Genomic DNA, 13,060 nt, shown 5'->3' on the forward strand with positions numbered 1-13,060 from the left:
ACATTGCTTTTCATCCTGTAATGGGAAAAATATGTTCCTGCTTGTTAGCATCCATTGGTGCCAGGAGCTCCTGCCTGGGTCTGAGATGTTTCTGCCTCAGGACCCCCACGGAGACCTTGGCGCCGTATGGGGCTGTGTTGGCAGCTCCTCGGCTCTTTCCTTACCCTACGAGCCATCTGGGTAAGGAATTTTGGGTCTGGAGAGCTTGTGTGGAGGCTTGAGGCTCTGGGATAGCTGGTTGCCAGCTGATTTGGGTGTTGCCGCCCTCCCCAGCTTGCTTCAGGCACGGATGGGTGGGTTTTGGGGTATCCAAAAATGCCTCCTCCCTCCAGGTTATGGTGGGGGGATAATATGGTGCAGGGAGGGATCTGGAGGCATGCTATGGGATGGGGAGGTTTTTTAGGGAGCTGGGGGAATGCTGCAGCACAGGGAACTGGGAGATGATATGGCACAGGCAGGGTTTGAGGGAGCTATGGTGGCACTATGGGATGAGAGGGGTTTGGGGGAGCTGGGAGGATGATACAGCCCAGGGAGGGATTTGGAGGAGCTGTGGGGAAAAGGAGATGTCCCTTGATCAGAGAGGGTTGGTGATGAGCTGTGGTACCCCAGGTGCTGGGGGGTTTGGGGATGCACAGAGGCAGCATGCATCAGCTTGTTTAAAAAAGAAAAAAAAGGTATTTATTGCTGTCCATACAGGTTTGGTTATAAGGTGAGGGGGCTGCAGGGGTCCATCCAGCTCCCACAGATGGTATGAAAGCTGGACCATCTGTACCTTGAGGTGGGGGAGATGGAGATGCTCAATCCCCCCACCAGGAGACAAAGGGTTCTCCAGCACCCTGGGACAGCTGGATAAGGAATATATGTCCCGCATGGGAATGCTAAAGCACTTAAGGGGTGTGTTTATGGCTTATAGGTCAGCTCAGCTTCTCTCTCTCTAGTCTGGGGTTTCCCAATCTTTCTTCCTCCCGCTCCACCATGCAGCCCCTGCTTGGTATCCTGTCAAAGAAGAGCGCTAGGGAATTATTTGGGTCTCTTTGAGCTCAGTCCCTCCCTGCTGGGCTCAGAGCCGAAGCAGGGCAGCTCAGTGGGTCCAGCCCAGATGAGTGTTTTGGACCATGGGTCTCAGCAGTGAAAGGGGAGGGAGATGGAAATGCTGTGGCATTCAGGGAAGGCACAGGCATTTTAGGTGCTCCCAGCACCCAGCCAGCTGGAGCCCTCTGTGCTCCTTCAGGGAGGAAGCCTGTGGCAAATCTTCTCCCACTCCTAAAAGGGGCCTGATCCAAGCCCATGGCTCCATCCAACATGTTCTGCTGTACCCATTCTGCCTACAGAGCATCATCACAACTCTGTCCCTCAGAGCCACATCTCCTGGGATCCCAGGACCCCATTCCCCGCCTCTTTCTCCATTCTCAGACCTGTCCTTCTGCTTCAGGTAATGTTGGTGGTGGGAAGGATGCACCTGAGCTGGCCAAGGGCCCATCTGCTGGTCATGGAAGGGATGTTATCCTTGGAGCCCCTCCCTGGTCACAGCTGGATGCTGCAGGTGGAGGGGGGCTCCTGGTGGGCTCTGGGGACAGGTGATGGTCACCTTGTTGAGGGTGGACTTTAATCCTGCAGCCACACTTTGATCTCAGGAGGGAGATAAGGGGGAGGTGTCAGATTTGGACACCTGGAAAGCGGCAGCAGGGTGTGGATCTGCTCGACATCACCCAAACTCATTCAAAACCTTCAACTAACAGAGCCCAGCCCTGATCCCCACCTAAGGAGGGGTTGAACTACCAGCCCCAGGCCTGGGTCTTGGCCCCCTTTGACTCCTGACCGCCCACAGTTCCCAGAAGCTCAGCAAAGGCACGACACTACGTGAAAATAAATGCTACAGAAAGAGGGGGAACCCCCAAGGCACCGTTTCCTCCTCCCCCGTTTACCAGCAGAGCAGGATGCCCAAGGCCAGCAGGAGGGTCCCCACGTGGACCTGAGGCAGAGCCCCTTCAGCCCCGCTCTTCGACTCCCTCGGCATGTGGTAAACGATCACCAGCTTTTCTCCAACGCCCGAGGGATCCATTTCATCCCCCTTGTAGCAGCTCCGCCCCCCGAGGTGGCCGGCGTGGGGATCATCTCGGAGCAGATCTTCAACCGGATTCTCTGACCCAGCCAACGCCACGTTGACCGAGACATCCCGCGTGCCCACATCGTTGACAGCGAGACAGGTGTAGGTGCCTTCGTCCTCCTTGCTGAAGTTGGGGATGGCCATGGTGCCGTTCTTGAAGACCAAGAAGTGCTCTTGGCTCTGCTTGACGTTGCCGTCCCGTGCCACGTTGGGCCCGTTGATCTCGATGCGGCGGCTGGAGGTCTGGATTTTCCAGCGGATCTCCGGCGGGGGGCTGCCCGCCACGCTGCAGTGCAGGGTCAGCGTCAGGCCGTCGTACATGACCGTGTTGTCCAGGTTGGAGAGGTAGGTGAGCTGCACGGAGGGCGCGACGCAGTGGTGGTCGGGGATGTCTGTCACTGCCCTGCCCTTCAGCCTGGCGGGGGCCACGCACAGGGTGGACCCCCCCTTGGTGATGGAGACCGAGGTGCGCTCAGTCCACTTCTTCAGCCAGAAGACCTTGCAGGAGCAGTTGAAGGGGTTGTTGAAGATCTGCAGCTGGGACAGGGAGGGCAGGTTGTCAAAGGTGCCCTCCGCCAGGGTGGTCAGCTCGTTGTCGTTGAGCCAGAGGGAGCGCAGGTCCTTCAGGGAATGGAAAGCATCCCGGGACAGCCCGGCCAGGCGGTTGTTGTTCATCTTCAGGATCTGCAGACCGCTGAGGTTGCGGAGGATCCTGCCAGGGGAAATCTGCGATCTTGTTGTGGCTCAGGTCCAGGTTCTTCAGGTGCACCAACAAGGCGAAAGCCCCTGGTTCCACCACCCCGATCTGGTTGTAGCCCAACCACAGTGACTGCACTTCAGGAACCTCGGCAAAGGAGCTCTGCCCCAACCAGCTGATCCTGTTGGCCGACAAGGTGAGGATGGTCACATTGGAGGACAACCCTTTGGGTACCTCCTGGAGATCCTTGTAGGCGCACTCAGCCAACAGCCGCCCGTTTTTCTTGATGGAGCAGGAGCAGGGGCTGGGACAGGCCAGGCAGGGCCCCAGGAGTGCAACCAGAACCAGGCAGCAGAGCAGGGACCTCATCCTTCCTCCTGGGAACAGAGATGGGGCAATGAACGGGTTGGGTCTAGCCGAGAAGGGGATCTACTTTTTCTTGCTGAATACTAAGATGAAGCACAGAAGAACAAAGCATCCACGTGATTATCCCCAGAACTTTGGCTGCAAAAGACTGTTTGGAATATTCCCTTATCAGAAGGCATTTCCTCACCAAGAGCAGAGCCTTCAACTACTGAGTAAGGGGGGAACTTCTCCCTAAACTGCTTCCTTCCCCCACTAGAAGATGTCTTTTCTCAATCTTTGATGAAATACCACCCCCAATATGCTGTTTCCATGGGGTTCAGAGTTCACCCCGCAGAGACTGGAATTAGGAGAAACAGAGCAACCACAGCTCTTTCCCAACCAGCTTTCCCCTAAACCATCAAGCTGTTGGGATTTTCAGCAGGCTCTCAGACCACAAACCAACCCCCCATCTCCATATTTTTCCATGTCATGGAAAAAACCCCAGCTTCTCAAGTGCTTTTTCTCAGCAAGGGAGTGCGGGGTCCCTGGCTGCTGGAAGTCTTTAGAGTGAAATATTTCTGAACTAACTCCTTACTCCCCTCCCTCCTGCCTTGCAAAGGGGACGGTGCATGCTCAGCTCCCGGCGTCTGGAGGCTGTGTCCCACCAGGGAAGAGGTTAAGTACAGCTCTGCGAGGAGCTGGCAGCCAGACCCCTTTGTCTCTGCCTTGTAGGCAAATTTTGCTGCTCTTTCCAGTTCCCAACCCTGTCATTTAGAGCAGGAGGGGGGGACGTTTTATTGGTAATGGAGAGGCTGAATAAGACATGCACAGCTGAGGGGGAGGGACGGGACAGACACAGAAAAGAAGGACCCTGCAGGGATTGAACACCAGAGTCCTGGGGTTCGAGGGATGGGGAAGGAGCCCCGCTGGCTCTAGGGGTGATGGAGGGCTGCGGGGGGCCGGGGGGGGATCTGTCCTTTGCTGATGCCTTTGAAGCCCTTGTTTGGTGTAATTTGGGGGTGTCCCGTGCCTGTCCCAGTCCAAGCTGCCCAGCGAGGGGCAGATCCCATCACACTGCGGGATGCGGGGGGAGCAGGGCTGGCGGAGCAGCACCGGGGAGGAGGAGCGGGGGGTCCTGCATCTTTGTAGCTCCTGGAGCACCCCCACCACGGCTCCCTCCCATCCCTCCCCCCTCACCCCTTCCAGTATCCCCCGGGGCGCAGTTACCTCTCCCCGCCGCCTCTCGCTGCCCGCGGCCGGGGCGGGCGGAGGCAGCCCGGGGGCGGTGTGAGCAGGGCCCGCACGCCGCATACCAGAGCCGTGAATAACCACCCTCCCTCTTTCCTTCCCTCCTTCCCTCCCTCCTCGGCCCGACCAGCCCGTTCCCCCCGGCCCCGCCGGTCCCTGGACCCACACCGCTGCCCTCCCCGGCCCCCCCTGCCCCGTCACCGGCAGCTTCGCGGAGATGGAGACCGGTCACCCTCGCTCCTCTGGAGTGGGGGAAAACAGGACCGCCGGTTCCCTCGGCCCTCGTCGGGCTTCTCCTCCCCTCCCCGTCCCCCGGGCCCTTTTTGTTTTCCATGGCACCGACCCACTCCTGGCTGCGGGGGCCCTTCCTCCACCCGCCCGCCTCCCCCGGGGGCTGCTGTCGGAGCCCGGCCCCCTCTGCCCCCAGTCCTCTGCCCTCCAAACCTTCCCCCCCCCCCATACCTCTACCCCCAAAATATCTTTCCTCGTAAAACATCTGCCCCCCAGTCCTATATCTCGGGGTCCATCCTGTCCCACCCCTTGCAGAGGACGTCTGGGGGACAGGCAGAGAGCGAGCGGCTTCTGGAGGACATGGGGTGGCCGGTGAGTTGTCTCTGAGGGGAGTGAAGGGCTTTGGGGGCTTGGGAGTGGCAGGATGACACTGCTGAGGGACTGTGGGGGCCAGAGCAGGGTAGGAGGGAGGGCGGTGGGTGCTCAGAGATGCATTGGGGGCAGGAGGAAAGGGCATGAAATACTGAGGTCCCAGGAGGTCACCCAGAGCTGTCGAGGTCCCAGGAGGTCACCCAGAGTCATCTCATCGACACTTCAATAAATTGTGGATAAAAGCCCCTAAAAGTGGGTGGTGGGGATTTCATCTTGCAGACTCCATCCTCCAGCCTGGCAGGACCACTCGGGCAGGGGTGGGCATCCAGGGCTGGGAAGACAAACAGGTCCTTGCTGTCTGCCCTCCCTGGGGCATTTCCAGTCGGAAAGCTTCCTGCTGTGGGGCTGGCGTTGGAGGTGCAAGGACCTCCATCCTGCAGCAAGCCAGAACCTGTTTGTAAAAGCCCGTGAGGAAGATGAAGATGGAGCGAGGGGGAGCTGGATCCCCCTGGGAGAGCTTCACCTCCGTGTAAGGCAGCCACAGCTCCCTGTCTTCACACTTGTGCTGACGCAGCCGCAGCCGTGGCTGAGGCCGGGCTGAGAACAGGCTCGGGGTTAAAAATAGTGCTGTGCAAGGCAGGAGGGGATTGTTTTGAATCTAGAGCAGTTCACCGGGTGGGCTCGCAGCGTGGCTGCTGCCCAGGGGCTGTGCTGGCACGCCAGGAGAGCTGGGGATTTTCTTCAGTGGGTTCAGTACCTGTTTTGCAAGGCATTTGGGGGGATCTGTCACTGCCCCTCTCGGGTGTGATGCTCTCATGGACAAGGCCAGAATGGGGGATGCTTCCTGAACCCCTGGGCTTGATCTTGGCAGAGCCCATCACTCCAGAGCGAGGCAGAGGCAAATGATCCATCAACCCCTCCATCTCAAACGCCTTCAGAGCCCATCTGGAAGGGTGCAGGGGCTCTGGACCGTTGGAGGACACAGGACAAGGGTTATGCAGGGGACCAACCCTAAGTAAACCCACAGAGCAGGTGAAAGATGCTGCTCTGACCGCTCCCATGGGGGCCCAAAACTCTGTCTGTAACCCCACTGAGGCACAACCCCTTTTTGATCGGGGATAAGCGATAATTTGGGAAGGGAGGGCATGGTGTGACAGCTTCTTTATTTTTGGGGCCATCCTGGGAGAAGGGTGCCAGACACCTTCCCACAGCTCAGGTGTGTGTGACAGCCCGGGCTGTGTGGGTGTAAGCTTGTCACCATCACACGTGGGCACATCCCACTCAATCCCGGGCTGGTGGTGGTATGTGCAGAAGGGTTAAATGCCTTAGGAGAGGCTGAGCCATCCAGCCGGGATGCTTTAACCCTTTCCAGGAGGAACCCTTTCCAACCCCTCCCCTGACACCAGGCACGGAGGGGTTGGGAGGATGCAGAGCTCCATCCTTGACCACTTTTTGTGCCTTTGGGCACCGGGTACTAATTAGAGCCCTCCTGAAAAGGAGCAAATCTCAGCGTAATCCAGCATCAAGATTCCCTGTAGATACGTTAGGTGGGGAAATCTATTATTCTCTAATTAAAGGGAGGAAGAAATGATTGTTCTTTTTCTATTCCTTCTATGTTTCTAAGCGTGAAACTCAATTATAAGTGTATTCACAGGAGGGGATTTGTCTACAAGGGGGAGTCTCTGCTTGGCACGGGCTTTTAAAAGCTGCAGCAAACACCTGGGCTGCTGCAGAGCAGCCTCGAATTCCCGGGATTTGGGGGATTTGGGTGGCACCACCCCCTGCCCGCCGCCTCTTTGCTCGCTGACCTGCTTTATCTGCCTCCCCCACGCTCCCTGTCGCAGGAGAGAGATGCAGAGGCCGGAGTTTAAAATAGGAATTTAAAATAGGAATTTTCCTCCGGAGGATGGAGAAAGAAGTGTCTGCTCGGTGGGGATCTGCTGCGATCTAGAGGCTGATTTTTGGGAACGTGAGGGAGGCATCAGTGGGGCCTCAGGGGACACCCGTGAGTGCAGGAGGATGGGTTACTGTCCCCACATGATGGGATGCCGCCTCTCAAACGGGGACACCGGGAGGGCATGTGGCTTTGTAGCTCCAGATAAGGAAAGCAATCAAAGGCAGCCTTAAATCTTGGCTATGTAATTATGGGCTGAAATCATCATCAGCTGGATGAGATGGGGGGCATAAATCCACCAGGCACCTTTGTAGCACCCCCAGTCTCCAGGCTGGGAGCACTTAGGGATGGGAGTGACTCTAACCCTGCCCAGCAAGGTGCAGGGAGAGAAGTGTTGGGAGGAAAAAACTTGTGTGTACGTGGGCAGTGTGGGTGTTCAGCGTGTATTTGTGCATATGTTGAGCACAGTTATTGCATACGCGTAGATACACAGATCGTATATAAATTAGATACATTGTGTATATATGTTGTATATATTCTTACTCCACATGTATGTGTGTGCCAAGAGAAAACATTATTCGCATTTTTCTATAGGGTGAATTTATAGACAGTATGTCTACAGGGTATACAATGTATTAGGCTTATTATATTTCCCTAAATGAGCTGAATTTATGTATATTTATGTTGTGTACAGGCACTGCGTACGTACAAGGTGTGCAGCGTGTGTAAAAGCATAGTAGAGTGATTACAACAATTATTTGTGCTTATACATCGTGCGTGGATGTATAAAAGGAGTGTGTGCTTGTATATACAGTGTGAGTTCTTATATATATAGCATGTGCGTGAATTAATATATCATATGTGTATACAGAAATATAAGACGTATACTTCATGTGTGCATGGTTTATGGGTAGAAATATATATATTTATAATGTGCAGGGGTGCTTTACTGGTGGCTGTGGCGACGTCTCTGCGCCGTCTGCCACCTCCTTGGTGTCCCCTCGACCGCACTGGGCTGTACCGGGGGCAACACGGGGGGCACCGCGCGCGACCTCCCCCTCGTCCCCATCGAGCACAGAGCCGTCTCCACTTTCAATCCCTTTTATTGACTCTTTCACAGACAGAAGCTCGTAGAAGGGCGCCCGCGGCTCTCACCGGCGCCGGGCCTCGGGGGGAACGGGGCTGGGGGTGGCGGCGGCGGGGGCGACCCGTCGCCTCCCGGGACCGGGCCCCCTCCCGCCCGCCCGCCCGCCAGCAGCGCGGGCGCGTCTACGGCACAGACACTTGGCTACAACGCTACTCTACCCAAAACACATCGAGGGGCCCTGCCGGGACCGGGGGTGGGACCGGGGAGGGGGGAGCGGGACGCCCCCACTAACTCGGGGTGCGGGCGGGGGGCGCGGAGCTGTCCGGTCTCTCCGAGTGCTGAACGGGGAGAGCGCGGGAGCACCGGCGCCCATCGGGGGACGGAGGGGACCCCCGGGAGTGGCAGGGCGCGGGGACCCCAGTGTCCGCCGGGGAACGGAAAGCGCTTCCCAGGAGCGGCAGGAACCAGGGAGCCCCGGGACGCACCGGCGAGCAGAGAGCACCGCCGGGAAGCGGCAGAGACCGGGGAATCTCGGCACCCACCGGTGTCCACCGGGGAAAATCGGGATGCGCCGCAGCGCAATGGGCACCCACCGGGGAGCGGCGGGGGACCGGACCGAGGCGCGGCGGGGATCCACCGGCAAGTGGCGCCGGGAGGATAACGCCGAGGAGCGGTGCGGGCGGCTCCGGGCTCCAGCGGGGTTCGCTCGGGGGCTCGGCGGGGCCAGACCGGGGAGCGGCAGGACCGGACCGGGGAGCAGAGGGGACTCACCGGGGACCGAGGGAGAGGCGGGACAGGACCGAGGAGAGGAGGGGACCCACCGGGGGACTGAACCGATTCCAGGAAAAAAGGTTTTGGGAAATCGGGCTTTTTTCTTTTACCCGTTTTTTATCTTTTTTTTTTTCGTTTTTTTCCTTTAAGGGGAAAGAAAATATGGGGAGAGCGGAGGGTAGAGGCGGCCAGGGAACCGGGAATCGTTGTTGTCGCCAAGCCGGGAGCAAGGACTGCCGGTACCCAAAATGGAAACGAAATCGTAGGAGACGCGTCCCGCCGGCGCTGAGCATCCCCGGGGTCCTGCCGTCTGAGAACGAGGAGGAGGGTCAGGCGTAAATCGCTGAGGATGCTCCGGTCTTTCCTCGGAGGAAAAACAGCGGCGATGCCCCGGGAGGAACGGGGGTTGGGGACCAGGGGGTAGGTGGGGCCGAGGTGGGGGTGGAGGGGGCGTGGGGAGGCTCAGCGGGGCCGCTGCCGGTAGTTGCCGTTGATCTCCTGCGAGATGGTGACAGCCTCGGCACCCAGCGGCAGCTTGTCGCTGTACTCGGAGCGCACCTCGAACTCCTCGCCGTTGGCTTTGGATTGCGACTCCGCCATGGAGCTGGCTGCCACGCTCTCCTCTCGCTCCAGCTCCGGAGCCCCTTCGGCTTCTCTCCGCCTCCTCCACCTGCCTCCTTCTTCATCCTCCTCCTCCTCCTCTTCCTCCTCCACCTCTGCTTCCCCTACCTCGCTGGGATTGTAGTTCTTCTCAGACTCCAGGTAGGAGACACGGGGGTCAAAGTCAGCGGCCATGTGCTTCTCCATCTGGTCCGGGTTCTGGGCCTTCATGATGAGCTTGTAGGTTTTCCCTTGGTATTTGGAGAGGAGGTGGCACCACGTGGCCCCCATCAGGGGTAAGGTGGCCAGCACCAGCAGGAAGATGCTCACCACCACGATGATGATGAGCGAGGGGATCTCTTTTTTGGTGGTGAAGACCACTTGGACCTGGCAGTCCTCCCCGAGGTAGGTGAGGCACACGGAATAGTTGGTGCCGGGGTTCAAGCCCTGGAACCAGTACGAGTTCACCCCTTCTTCAATCTTGGACCACTGGACCAAGGCGTGGCCCTTGCTGCTCTCCTGGCACAGGTAGAGCATCCTGAGGTGGACCTTCTCGGGCTGTGTGTAGGTGGGTGTGAGCTGCACCCGGGCATCACGCTCTGACACATCCAGAGCAATCACCCCCAGGTCGAACGTGTGCTGCTTGAAGTCACCGCTCTGGTTGAAGGCGTGATTGGAGATGTACTTGCTGGTTTGTGTGGAGCCACACTTCTTCTCAAAGGCTGGCAGCTGGAAAGGGATTTGCTCGTCTCCCGTGGACTCTGTCCCAGCTGCCAAGGATGGTTGGCTCTGCCGGGTGGGACCAAGGGGTTTGCTCCTCTCGTCTGGTGTGAGCACGCTGTTCTTCGCTCCCTTGGCCCCAGGCTTCTTGTCACCTGGCTGTGCTTTACCCCCCAGTGGGTCCCTCCCAGGCTGCAGTGGGTATTTCTGGGTGCCCGCCACAGCCACGTTGACAGAGGTCTGGTTGCTCCCCATTTCATTGGAGGCCAGGCAGGTGTAGGTGCCCTCTTCCCTCTTGCTCAGGTGGGGAATCACCAACGTGCCATTCTTGAAGACCAAGAAGCGCTCGGGGTCCCGTTTGGACTGGTCTTTCCCAGCGCTCTCGCTTGGGTTCCCATTGAGCTCCAGGGTTTGGCTGGAGGTGCGGATCTTCCAGCTCACTTCGGGCAGTGGGGTGCCCGTCACGGCGCAGTGCAGTGTCAGGGTGAAGCCATCAAAGAGCTCAGTGGTGTCCAGGTTGGGGTAGTAGGTGAGCTGCACTGTGGGAGAGGCACACTGCACATCCGGGATCTTCCCCACTGGCACTCCTTGGAGCTGCTCCGGGAGGGCACAAGTGATGGAGTCCTTCTCAGGGATGGAGATGAGCGTGCTGTCCATCCACTTCTTCAACCATTGGAGCTTGCAGGAGCACTCAAAGGGGTTGTTGTAGATCTGCAGGTGGGATAGGGAACTGAGCGAGTCAAAGATCCCCTCAGCAAGGGTGGTGAACTTGTTGTTGTTGATGCGGAGGGACCGAAGGTCCTTCAGGGTGTGGAAAGCCCCCTGAGGTACCAGAGCCATGTGGTTATTGTTCATCTTGAGCAGCTGGAGAGCGCTGAGGTTGTAGAGGTCCTGCCAGGGGAAGTCCACGATCTGGTTGTGGCTGATGTCGAGGTTTTTCAGCTGCACCAGGATGGCGAAGGCACCGGGCTCGATGGAGCGGATCTCGTTGTGTGCCAACCAGAGGGAGGTGACCTGGGTCACTTCCACGAAGGAACGCCGCTGCAGTGAGGTGATCTTGTTGGCCGAGAGGCTGAGGGTGGTCACGTTGGAAGGCAAACCCGTGGGCACCACTTGGAGATCCTTGTAGGCGCAGTCGGCGAACTGGTGTGCGTACTTGTCCACGCAAGCGCAAGGCTCGGGGCACGCCCGGGCCAAGCCGAGCAGGGCCACTAGCCACAGGGCCAGCAGCGGGGCCATCTCCCCCTGCCAAGGGATACAGGGGGTCTCAGGGCTGCCGGCCCACGTCCCCGCCCCGCTCCCGGCCCCGGTCCCCGCCCGGCGGGAGGCGGTGGCGGGGCCGCGCCCCATTGTCTGTACCCGACTCCCTCCGCCTGCCGCCCCCTCGCCCCTCGCTCGTGCTCATCCCCTCTTCCCCTTCGCGCTGGTTTTCCTCCCTTCCCAGTCCAGCTCTTCCCATCCTTCTCACTCGCTTTTTCTCCTCTTGATTAGGCTTTTCTTTCCCCCAGCCCCTCAAAAATTATTTAAATCTCGTTTTCTTTCTTCTCTGCTTTAATTTCTCCATTTTCAATTATTTCTTTCCCTTTTCTTTTTTCTTCCTTTCTTTCATCTTTCCTGTGCCCACTTTTCTCCCTCCCATCTCCATTTCTCCCTAGTTCTCTCCTTCTCTGTTTTCCACTCTCCCTGACTCCCTCCTTCTCCCCTTTCCCCCACCTTCCCTCACCGCACCGGGGCTGACCCCGCACCTTACCCGCTCCTAAGTGCCGTTAAGCAACACGCAGCCCTTCTCCTCGCCGTTACCGGCCCTCCGCATCCTCCTTCCGACCCCCGTCCCTGTGGCACGGAGGAGCCTCGCCAGCCCGGACACGACGGCGAGGGACGGGGGGACCCCACCCGTCCCCCCGCACCTCTCCGGGCTGAGCTGTGAGCCGGAGCGGGGCCGCACGGGCACTGGGCTGCCGAGGCGACAGCGAAAGGGAGGAATTAGCATTTCTGCCAGCCTCCCCCTCCGCTCGGCTGCCCCCTCCCTCCTCGCCACCCCTTTCCCATCCCACCACCCACCCACCGCCGCCGCTCGCCAGCCTGCGGCGAGGACGGGGCCGGCTGCTCCCGCGACGGGCGCGGCACTGTCTCTCCACCCTCCTCCCTCCAAAATATAAAATAACCAAAATAAACACCCACCCGGCAGAGCAACGAGTACAACTGCGCGCGCTTGGCAGCAGGCGTTATCCACCCCCTCCCCGTCCGCAGTTTTGACTTTGCCGGTGCTCCCCCCCGGAGACACCGAAAAGCCGTCGGGGCGGATGCGGGACACGGCTACCCCCGTCCTGCCGGCACATCGCGAGGTCGCAGCCCTTTGGGGAGCGCTTGTGGACGGGGATGAGGAGGTCGGACCCTCCAGCCCCCGGTCCCCGGGCAGTGCTGCCATCTCCCACGCCCGATCCATGCGGTATTTCCACGGGCGATGAGCGCCGTGTGCCAGCCGGTCCCGTCGCTCGGCGTTCATTGAATGCAAAGCGCTTTTAAACACGGAGGGAGTAGGAGATGGGAGGCGAGGGAAATACACGAGGGCTACCACGGGTCCTCAAGACGGGACCGTTCTCTCGCAGCTTCCTCCCGAAGGTTTCAGACCCTTGGAAAGGCGCAAGGAGCCCAATATTCCCCTCGTAGTTTCTCCTCGACATGTGGGGCTGTTCTCCCCCTCCACCCCCCGATCCTGCCCCTCTCATCGAGAAACCATTGATTTTGGGAGCACGATCGATTCCTGTCTCCCGCCATCCCTCCCTTCCCCCCTGCATCCCTCCATCCTCTCCCCTCCGGGAGCTCTGCCGCGGGATGCCGAGGCGGACTCATCATGGATTCGGATGGGTCAGTCCGCTCCTCCCGGTGTCCCCGACCCGGCTCTGTCGTGACAGCCAGTGGCCCCGCCTAGAGCTGCGGCTACCGCCCCATACCCATTCCCCACGGGGTTTTGGCACATCCCGAGGA

The 13,060-nt window shown here is 59.1% G+C and overlaps 2 protein-coding genes across 2 annotated transcripts; both read right to left on the reverse strand.

The window, feature by feature from the left end:
• Nucleotides 1-197: 197 nt before the first annotated feature.
• On the reverse strand, nucleotides 198-4,403 carry ISLR (immunoglobulin superfamily containing leucine rich repeat). Its single transcript, XM_050309094.1, is given in 3 exon segments — nucleotides 198-2,815; nucleotides 2,817-3,181; nucleotides 4,377-4,403. Coding segments are annotated over 2 exon segments (1,251 nt in total). The 5' UTR covers nucleotides 3,174-3,181; nucleotides 4,377-4,403; the 3' UTR covers nucleotides 198-1,921.
• A 3,576-nt stretch (nucleotides 4,404-7,979) lies between these two features.
• Nucleotides 7,980-12,039, reverse strand: ISLR2 (immunoglobulin superfamily containing leucine rich repeat 2). The gene is made up of 2 exons (XM_050309072.1): nucleotides 11,823-12,039; nucleotides 7,980-11,317 (listed from the first exon to the last, which is right to left on the reverse strand). The coding sequence occupies exon 2, from the start codon at nucleotides 11,309-11,311 to the stop codon at nucleotides 9,215-9,217; it is 2,097 nt and encodes a 698-aa protein (XP_050165029.1). The 5' UTR covers nucleotides 11,312-11,317; nucleotides 11,823-12,039; the 3' UTR covers nucleotides 7,980-9,214.
• Between the last annotated feature and the right edge of the window lie 1,021 nt (nucleotides 12,040-13,060).

The sequence above is a fragment of the Myiozetetes cayanensis genome, unplaced genomic scaffold (assembly GCF_022539395.1).
Source record: "Myiozetetes cayanensis isolate MyiCay16 unplaced genomic scaffold, myiCay2020 scf14, whole genome shotgun sequence".
Taxonomy (NCBI): Eukaryota; Metazoa; Chordata; class Aves; order Passeriformes; family Tyrannidae; genus Myiozetetes; species Myiozetetes cayanensis.